Source organism: Myotis brandtii, unplaced genomic scaffold (genome assembly GCF_000412655.1).
Source record: "Myotis brandtii unplaced genomic scaffold, ASM41265v1 scaffold399, whole genome shotgun sequence".
Classification (NCBI taxonomy): Eukaryota; Metazoa; Chordata; class Mammalia; order Chiroptera; family Vespertilionidae; genus Myotis; species Myotis brandtii.
In genome coordinates this window covers 3,474,704-3,485,728 of record NW_005365325.1, presented here as the reverse complement: position 1 = coordinate 3,485,728, position 11,025 = coordinate 3,474,704, and the positions used below count along the sequence as shown (strand labels likewise).

General features: G+C 37.6%; 1 protein-coding gene across 1 annotated transcript; it reads right to left on the bottom strand.

Annotated features, from left to right (window-relative positions):
* Nucleotides 1–712: 712 nt before the first annotated feature.
* LIN7C (lin-7 homolog C (C. elegans)) lies at nt 713–9,929 on the bottom strand (the record flags this gene model as incomplete). The annotated part of the gene is made up of 5 exons (XM_014545202.1): nt 713–4,123; nt 4,904–5,113; nt 7,332–7,403; nt 7,662–7,780; nt 9,809–9,929. Coding segments are annotated over 5 exons (678 nt in total), but the record flags the coding sequence as incomplete, so codon positions are not given.
* Nucleotides 9,930–11,025: the final 1,096 nt, after the last annotated feature.

Here is an 11,025-nt window from a genome sequence, read left to right as displayed (position 1 = left end):
CTTAACACAAGGTAACTTTTCTGTAGTTATGTTTTATGAAAGACCAAGGAAAATATAAGAATTTGAAGTTTCATTCCAGTAACCCACCTAGATTTTACTTTTACCTCATTTAAGTTATTTTATACATGGCTTTCAGAAACATATCTATTGTATAGTTATATCAATTTTTTTAATCCAAAGAACATAATACAAATTTATTTTAAATAAGCCTTAGAATCAGAATTGGTAAATGAAGTCATGTACTGAAAGTCTTAAATCCATTTTGAATATTCTATTTACCTCAAACTATAAAGTCAAAGAATACTGCTTGCTAATATTTTTTAATATGTTTTTATGGATTTTAAAGAGAGAGGAAGGGAAAGGGATAGAAACATCAATGAGAGGGGAATATTATAGATCGGCTGCCTCCTGCACGTCCCCTTTTGGGGACTGAGCCCACAACCTGGGCATGTGCCCTGATCTGGAATCGAACCGGTGACCTTTTGGTTCCCGGGTTGAAGTTCAAGCGCTGAGCCATGCCCGCTAGGCTGATTGCTAATATTTTTAAAACTATGTCCAGATACAAATCATTTTGGAAGTTCTTGAAAATTAATGAGCAAGCAATTTGTTTTGTGTTTTTCTCTATTTAACTATCACAGAAATACAATGACCTTTGAAAAAACACTATTAGTGAAAGTTTGGAAATGTTGTTACCAGAGGAGACAACAAAATATAAGTTAGAAAATTCATAAACATACATTTATTCAGGAAATACAATTACTCGAGTCCTTGATATTTCAATGACCATTCCACATTATAAAATATTCACATGTATTCTTTTAAGTCTACACCAAGTCATGCTGACATTCTTCTCAAATAAACCATAACCATTTCTTCCATTAAATGCTATAATATCCATTTAAATTGTAAACAAAGTACTTGAGCCAAACTATGTTAAGTACTTAACAAAATAATTTCCAAAAATTTAGAAGACAATTTAAAAAAACACACATTTGAATTATCAAACCCCAAAGAACTAGGCCACTATAATCTAGTATATTGCTAACAGATAAAGTGTCCATGTTAAGACAACACATAATTATCAATGACTTTATTTCTCATCTGCAATTTTTAAACATGCTTTCCAAAATGATAAACATTTATCATTGTAAATTTTAAAAAGGCAAAGAGAGCAAAAAGATGGCAGACGTTAAAAGTTTATGTTTAAATTACTTGCAGATTTTATTACTATTTTTTTAAAAGACTATAATTATTTCCCAAATAAAGAATGCCAAGTACCTTTTATTCCTAAAGAAATTAAGAAATATAACCAATCATTATATTTGCTACTTAATAGTAGCTGTAAATTGTTCTATTCTGATACTTCCAAACACAGTCCAGTGTATTTAGAGCATTTTATAAAGGGGAAATTAGTGATTCTCAACCGTATGTGTCATTCAGAACCAAAGGAAAAGCTTTAAAAAAACAAGAATCTGGCCCCAGCCCCCAAAATTCTGATTTAGTTGGTGTGGGATGGGACTCAGGTATCAATCTTTTTTAAAGGTCTGCAGGATGTTCTAATATGGGGCTAAGGTTCAGAATCAACCCATTTTGAAATACCAAAAAAAAAAAAAAAAAAAGAAAAAAAAGGAAACTGGGGAGGGGATAATTATATTTATATTTCACAAATCCAACACCTATTATATACTTACTATGTGCTTGGTTATGTTCATGAATCATACATTTATTTATAAAATGAAAAATTCCTTCATTTCCTCACAATAGCAAACTACTATTTACTGTACATCTTTGCCACTGAATAACTGAATTTTTCTATGGTCAGAATTTAAAATTCTGGGATACACTATGAAAACTTTTAACAAAAACAAACTACTGCTACTCATGCTCAACAGTAGCAAGCAAAACTACTGTATTTGGCTCTTTTAAGCTATCTTTATTTTAAGAATTATAAATAAGCGCCAACCCACACAAAGAACAGATTGTGGATTACTGTAGAAGGAAAAAAAAATAGCTTACTCAACTTATTAAGTTTCAACACCAAAAAAGATTTAACTTGGCTGCAAGTTCTGAAACAGCTGAGATACTGAACCAGGAAGCTATAATTTATAATGAAATGTTGACACGCCCCTAAAAGCTACTGCAGCTGTAGCTATACTAAAATAAGGTTTCTTTAGGGTTTACTTTGTAATGCAAGAATACGAGCATAACAACATTACTGTTTTATATGCACCAATATCTCTCTTTAATATATAAAGCTCTACAACAAATACCTCTAATAATTTTACAATTAAATTAAGTCCATAATTCTTCTACACTACTTTGGTCTCAACTTTTTAAAAACATTAATTAATTTTGAAAATATACAATTTAACATTCCTATTAATAACAAGCACATTTTGTAGTGGACTAAAGACACATCCAACCATGCAATCCAGTGTTCAATACCTAAATGATAAATAACAATGCCAATTGACTTTTATTCTGAAAAAACCACTGAAAACTGGAATAATCTTTTAAGACTCACAATGCTCACAAACATGCAGGAAAAAGTATACATCTATAGTCTTCTTGAAGGAATGTTTTAAAATGCCCACTTCTTATACAGGGTCTAAATTCCTTATATATTTCAAACCACTACCTTCCTTTTAGCATCTCTCACTTAAAAATGTTCCTAAGTTATTGACTGAAAATGACCCTCAATTCTTTAATTCCAGCCTTTAAAAAGAGTTCAGTCACAGTCCTTCACTAATAGCTGCCTTTCAGTAAAATAGTGACATCCAGTGGACAACTGAAAGTATCTCTCACAATTCCCATCATATTGAATCATAAACAAAGATCCCATCTCTAAATCAAACCATTTTAATATGATTAAGTTCGTACTCATCTCGACAGTCTGCAGATTCTTATGAACACATCACCTCATAATTTCTATAAATCTTATTACATATATCCTCCTATAATCAACCTATTTAAAATCAATGCTTTAAACTGAGCTGGTAAAAGTGTGTTAACTCTTGAGACTAATGAGGTTAAAGTATTACTTTTTCTTCTTTGCTTCTGCTATTTCCCACCACAAACGAAATGGCTCATCTCTAGGAATGGAAGGACTAAAATATAAAAAATATATTTAAATAGAAATGAATAGCATTAAAAAAAATTTGCAAAAGATGAAACCTGAACCTGTTTTAGCATCTGTAATTTGACATACTTTTGAATATAAATAGATCTAATCAGTAATGCTAACACACAAATTACATCCTCTTGCTTTGCTGCTCAAACACTATGAAAGAATACATATTTTACCAATGATTGTTTCAGTGTTTAAAAACTTACTTTTATAAATCAGTACAAATGAGTATTCACTATACATTATGTTTAAATAAAAGTAAAAAACTTCCATTGTGCTGAGTTATGACTTACCAATGAGTATATATATTATGTGTGTGTTCAAAGTACAAAATGCAGCAATGATGTTAACACTGACAATGTAATGAACTGCTGTAGCTGAAACTGTCATGTTTAATTTTTTTTTGGAAAACTATAAAGAAATTTTACAGGTTAAAAAAAAAGCAAATAAAGAACTTGAGAACTATTATTTTTAAATAAGCATCAAACGAAGAACATTTTTTTCCTAAAAAAAGATTAAGAATGTAAAAGTACATCTTAATATTTAAAAAGCATTATTAAAAATCTATAACAACTTTATGACAAAATCTTCATTTGAAAAAGGCCTGTAAAAAGAGCAGGACAAAATTGCCCTCATCACCTTTTACTTTTTCCTGTCAGAAAAAAGTGTATGCATCTCTGGAACCACAAATGATTTTAAAATAGGCATTTATAAAATGGCAAGGAGCATTTCACGGGAAGTTTGTTTTTCCTTATAATTGTTGGCATTGCGGCCATCAGTAGGTCACCAGGAAAACTTCTCTAGCTAAAAGCAAAATGGAATATAAAGTTCTGAACTGCATTAGGTCTGCTGCCTGCGTTTGGCTGATCTCATTTTTTCAAAACGTGACTCCATTTCTTCTAAGACCTTAGGTGTATATCGCACAACTAATTTAACCTTTCCTTGAGCTGCTTTTAGCAGTTCTACGGCTTTTTCGTGATGTTCTCCTTCCACACTCTAGAAAAAAAAAATACACACACAATTAATATATAGGTTTTGCAATTCATTCAAAAGGCAAAAATGCTTAAAAATACATGTAAGTAAAAAAGTTTTAATGTTTTATCATTTCAACACTATAAACTTATGAAATAACCTAGCTTTACCATTTTAATCAGTGTGAAATCCTCGGCTATATAATACTCTGTTTGTAGGTTTCAAAGATCCAAATAATTAGCACATCAGTCTACATGCCCTATTATTCCACCATTCTATATGACTAAAATGAGGGGTAGACTTCTAATTTAACGTACTGCTTTAACTACTAAACAGCTTAATCACTTCATAAAAATCACACTAAGTTTTGCTAGTTTTCATTGGAAAAAAGCTAAACACACAGAAAGTGCTTTAAACTGTATCACTGTACTAAATAGTACTGCCTTGGATTCCTCTAAGGCAGTGGTTGGCAAACTGCGGCTTGGCAAACCGCGGTTCGAGAGCCAGATGCGGCTCTTTGGCCCCTCGAGTGTGGCTCTTCCACAAAATACCACGTGCGGGCGCCCATGTACAGTGCGACTGAAACTTCGTGGCCCATGCGCAGAAGTCGGTATTTTGTGGAAGAGCCACACTCAAGGGGCCAAAGAGCCGCATGTGGCTCTCGAGCTGAGGTTTGCCAACCAGGGCTCTAAGGGATTTCTAAACTACAAAGCTTTGCCCCCCTATATCTTCTGTTTCTATAACTCATATACTCCCCCAAGTGGTCACAACACATTACTACAAATAGAAATAAAACATCCTTACCACTCCATTAACAGAGAGAAGCTGATCTCCTCGCTTGAGGCCCCCATGTCTATCAGCAATTCCTCCTGGAATTATTCGAGATATATAGATTGGAGAGTTTTGTTCTTTGCCTCCCATGATATTGAATCCAAGACCCTCTTCTGTTTTTGGAAGCTCAACAACTCGAGGATGAGAATGTCCTTCACTGGCAGCAAATGCAGCAACAGTAGCCTGAAAGAAAATTTCACATGTTTAAATATATCACCTTTGTTTACTTCAGTTCTTTCATCTCCTTTTACCTATTTTTGAGGCGCATACATTTGATGTTTGAATACCCACAAATGCATTGGCAGTTCTGAGCAGGTGAGCTAGGAGAATGGTGTTCTAGAGGAGGCGGCTGGAAAGCATACTCGGGGACTATGTAGGAGTGTTCAGGTCAGGCCATCCAGTTCCCAGAACTGCTGTGCAGCACTTGGCAGGCAGGCTTGCTCGGCAAATGAACGCTGCCACTAAAGAGGAGAGCCTCTCCCCCAGGTGCCAGCAGCTGAGCTTTGGGGCTGGAGAGCTCAGCTCCTTCAAAGGCCTTTGTGCAGGACGCAACCTATCTACATAACCTGTAAGGAGGTGGGTGGGTATTCCCACATGCAGTCATTCTGGCTGCTGTACCATTTGTTCTTTACACTAAATAACTCATCAAGAAATAACTCAATATCGAGAAAAAGAGTACATAAACATGGACTTTCTTGTTGCTTTAGTTAACTATCTACAGTTACTACTAGATTTAAAGCGCAGATATTCAGTAAGCTGTGAAAGTCACATAACTCAGGAATAAAAGCCAAGTTTCTATGTTTTTCCCTACTCTGTCAAACTACACCCACATGTTTAAGTGTTTGTATCCAACAGAGAATCCAGTATTTCCTTTTGTGAACCAGTAACTATCAATGAAAAATTACCTGCTAATAACTAATTCTAATATAAATCACTTTCTGCTGACATTAACTTATTCTAACTACACGTGGATATTGAGATCATGTGGGAATTATTGAGGAAAGCCCCACAGAGAAAGCACAGGAAGCCTGGCACCTGTATCTCTGAAGAGATTACTTGCTACTGACATTACCACATCTTTGCAGAGTTAAGGTAAAGAAAGCAAAGAGAAACCTGGGGGAGCACCCCACCCAATTCTACCATTTACTATTTGTGTGTTCTGAGGCAGGTAACAATCTGATGCTTCCTCACCAATAAAATGAGGATAATTCATACATCAGACCTTTGATGAAAATATACACAATCAATGATACAATTAAATATGTATACTGTATATTACTATGTATTATATGATACTAGAGGCCCGATGCACAAAATTCGTGCAGGGGGTGGGGGGGCAGGGGAGAAGAAGGGGAGTTGTCCCTCAGGCTGGCCTGCACCCTCTCCAATCTGGGACCCCCGGGGGATGTCCGACTGCCTGTGGGATCGGGCCTAAACCGGCAGTCGGCCATCCCTCTCACAATCCAGGGCTGCTGGCTCCTAACCGCTCACCTGCCTGCCTGCCTGATTGCCCCTAACCGCTCCCCTGCCAGCCTGATTGACGCCTAACTGCTCCCCTGCTGGCCTGATCGCCCCCAACTGCCCTCCCCTGCCAGCCTGATCACCCCCAACTGCCCTCCCCTGCTGGACTGTCCCACCTAACTGCCCTCCCCCACAGGCCTGGTTGCCCCCAGCTGCCCTCCTCTGCAGGCCTGGTGGCTCCATCTGCCCTCCCCTGCCAGCCTGGTCGCTCCTAACTGCCCTCCCCTGCCAGCCTGGTCTTACCCAACTGCCTTCCCCTGCCTGCCTGGTCTTACCCAACTGCCCTCCCCTGCCTGCCAGCTTGTGGTGGCCATCTTGTGATGACGTTGCACATGACGCCACCTAAGCTTTTTATTATATAGGATGTGTATTATTATTTGTGTCCAACTGCATTTTTTTTTCTTTTTTTTTTCTTATATTTCTATCCACTGAGCCAAACTGGTTTCGGCCCAACTGCATTTTTTTTTTTTAAATATATATTTTATTGATTTTCTACAGAGAGGAAGGGAGAGGGATAGAGAGCCAGAAACATCAATCAGCTGCCTCCTGCACACCACCCACCGGGGATGTGCCCGCAACCAAGGCACATGCCCCCGACCGGAATCGAACCCGGAACCCTTCAGTCCCCAGCCCGACGCTCTATGCAGTGAGCCAAACCGGCCAGGGCCCAACTGCATTTTTAATGTATTATCTAATCTGCATGATAGATTATCTTTTGTAAAGACAATAAAAAAGATCCTATTTCTTAGTATTTGAGATGGTTCAGTATAGATTGAAAGACAGTTTTCAAAATTTCAACCTATTATGAATCTAACAATTGTATATTAAATCCTCGAATTTTAAAAGAATTCTCTCACTTTTGGCAAATGAAAAACTTTACCTTTGCAGTAGCATTAGCTCTCACTTCAGGACTGCTGCTGATGTCCACAGTCTCATAGACATGTTCATATACCTATAAAACCCAAAGTTCGTAATTTTAAATCTCAGAAAACACCATGCTTGAGTTCTACAAAGTTAATGAATGTGTTAAAATTTTAGGCAAAATTATGCATCTTTGTGAAATGCGTCTAATAAAAATTGCAAAAATGAGAAACAGGTTCTAATGTTTTTCTAAAGTTTGTTTTCTTAAGAAATTCTGAACTAAAATTTCAGAGTATTATCCTATCTAATTAACTCAAGTTTTTAGTAAATTTTAATCCCATGTACTCACCTCTCTTACAGCATTGCAGAATTCACTTTGCAGGACTCTTTGTAAAGCCTGAAGTTTCTGTGGTGGTACCTCCCCACTCCTTTGTAGTTTTTCCAACAATTCAATTGCTCTACAGATATCTGAAGTTAAACAAATACACACTCATAATTTTCTCTGAAGATTCTCTAAATACCTATGTAACTGAGTAGCAGTTAGGATTCATTCCTCAAGGACGAACAAGAATAGGAAAAACATGAAAAAAAAGCGTTAAGAGGGTGAACTTGTGTGTGTGTGTTGGGGAGTGTGTGTGTGTGTGTGTGGGGGGGGATATATATACTAGTATACCTGAGGATGGGAATGTAAAATCTGAGAATAATGCTGAATTTTACAGTATATTAGGAAGAAATACTACTGTTGCACAGGTACAAAATCTGGGAAAAAGCATCTTTGAGTGACAGGAAGACTGAATGTAAAATACTAGATGTCACAAGAAAGAACTGAGGCTAAAAAACATGATAGACAAACACTGTCTATGATTCAGAAAAGCTAACAGTAAATCAGTAACTATGTAGTCAATAAAAATGTACTTATCATTAGTATTAATAATCAAAGCACTGAACAGAACAAAACACTTTGTGCCAGTAAAATCACTGTTAATTTCCCTAAGGAAAACACAATATATATGTAGATATGAACTATTCCATTACAGATGCAGTTAGTGGCAGAGATATGTATAACAATGGTACAAATGGTCTGTTTTCAACTTAGAATCAAAACAGTGTTTTAATTAAGATAATCAAATATGTTTACAAAATAGAAAAATAAAAACAATTAGTTCTGTCAATCTGGTTTCAATACTAGCTGGGTGATCTTGGGCAAGTTACTCAACTTCCCTGTGTCTCATTTTCCTACTGAAAAACAGAAACAAGAATACCTTCCTTATAAAAGTTTCTTGATAAATAAAGCAAGAAATTCATAAAAAAGGGTCTGGCATATAGCAAGCAGAAATATCATGCTACATTTGGCACCAATTAATCATAAGAAATATTAAGGGATGGTACACCTTTATACAAATATATTAAGCATGTTAGTTCTCACTGGGAAGTGTGAGGATAAGTGTTCTATGAATTAAGAAATTTTATGAAATTCAGAGTTATGTTTACAACACTGTTAATGATTACCTTTACTTTGATTTTCTTTCTCTTAACTGTTTTTTGTAACCCCACGGGGCTAGAGTACCTATTATTCTACTATTCCTTGCTCCCTTTTAAGTGGACGGACTAGAGCTTTTTCTTTGTAGAATTACTATGGCCTTCTTTGTGTTTGCAGCTGGAAAACTGGGAATGAATGTAATGGAGAAAAAAGTAAATTTTCCAATTCCAGCTTAAACTGATGTTGATCAAATGCAATGGAAATAGATTTTCCTCATTCTGATATCCCATCACTTGAACGGTTGGTGAATGGGGACTGTTAGTTCATCAATTATTTTAATTTACAGTTACAATATGCAATTAAAAATTTGAAAAAGTAAAATACTCTTTCCTGAACTTACACTGTACCTAACATATGTTTAAATTTGTTCCACTGACTCATGTTTTGATGATTTAGAAGACATCCAGGGATCCTGATCATACGTGCTGATTTTATACTGTAGGACTGTTAGGAATGTTTATAATAGTCTGTTAAACAGAATTCTAAGTAAGAATCAGAGGTGATGCAGTACTGACTTTCTTATCTGGCTAAATGACAACCACGAGCAATTCATCCTACTAAGGTGCTGAGCATTCTACCATGGAACTGAAAAGAACTCTGAAAGAGCAAAAAACAAAGCCATGACTATCAAAAGGGAATGCCAGAGGTTAAGTTTCACATTTTGTGCTGCATAAAAATGCAAAAGAGCCCTGGCTGGTTCGGCTCCGTGGATAGAGCGTCAGCCTTCGGACTGCAGGGTCCCGGGATGGATTCCGGTCAAGGGCACATGCCTGGGTTGGGCGCTGGATCCCCAGTGGGAGTTGTGCAGGAGGCAGCCGATCAATGATTCTCTCTCATCATTGATGTTTCTCTCTCCCGTCCTCTCTGAAATCAATACAAATATATTGGGGGGCGGGGGGAGACTTCCAACATGTTAGCATCCTACAACCAACCGGCTTTCAAAGAGAAACACCTACTTCTGGTAACACCAAACAGACCTGGTCCCAGTACAAAGCACAGTGCCACTGTGCTGGAGGAAGATGTCACAGTCTCAGGCCTAACTCCGTAAGTCTCCCCAGAGCAGCCACTCCCGTCAGAAATGATGCATTAATTAACCGCCTGGTGGGCTGAGGGAAACTGTCATTCACAGAGAGGCTTACAAACGTGAACACCATGAGGAATAAACAATGCTAAGTGCACATCTGTTGGTGTGAATACACCAGGGAAGAGGTTTCTCTTAAGTACAGTAATTACACAAAACCTATTCCTTTCTTAGAGCAGAAGGTATTTAATATTCAGGCTGTCATTGCAAATGTTAATATTTGCAAGATAGGCTTAATCTTCTTCCTAAACTGTTTACTACTTACTAGTATTCAAACGGTTTAGTTTGTACGTCTTGACTCGTAACCAAAGTCTTCCACTACGGGTCTGCCAAAAGCATGCTTGAAATTGACTGAAATTGCCCTAACCGGTTTGGCTCAGTGGATAGAGCGTCGGCCTGCGGACTCAAGGGACCCAGGTTCGATTCTGGTCAAGGGCATGTACCTTGGTTGCGAGCACATCTCCAGTGGGGAGTGTGCAGGAGGCAGCTGCTCGATGTTTCTCTCTCATAGATGTTTCTGACTCTCTATCCCTCTCACTACCTCTCTGTAAAAAATCAATAAAATATATTTTAAAAAAAAGAAAAGAAAGAAATTGACTGAAATAGAGGATTTGGGGAGGACAGAGTGGGATGTTGAAAATCTGTTAACAGGGCCCCGAGAGAGACATAACCCTGTATTCTCACTGGCATTTGGGTCTCTAACTCCTCAGTCTTCTCTAAACAGCAAGGAACCAGCCACAAGTTGCATTTGTAGAATTTGTAAAGAAGGAATAAGATTGAACTTTCATTTTACAATCTGCCACTATTCCTCCTAGTTCATATTTTTACAATCTGCCACTATTCCTCCTAGTTCCGTGACCCTCCCAAGACCAAATAAACCAGCAGCATTGTTTTTAAAGCACCTTCTCTGTACCTGGGTGGGGCACCGAAGCCAGGAAAGACTCCAATACTGAACAAATGCAAGTGGAGCTGCGGTCAAAGTCATGATGGGGTGGGTTCTTGCGCGCGAACCGGAGGAGGAGGAGGGTCCCGCGTGCGGGGAGGGCTGCGACCCGGGGCTGAGGTGGGCACCCCGGGCGTGGGCACCCAGCA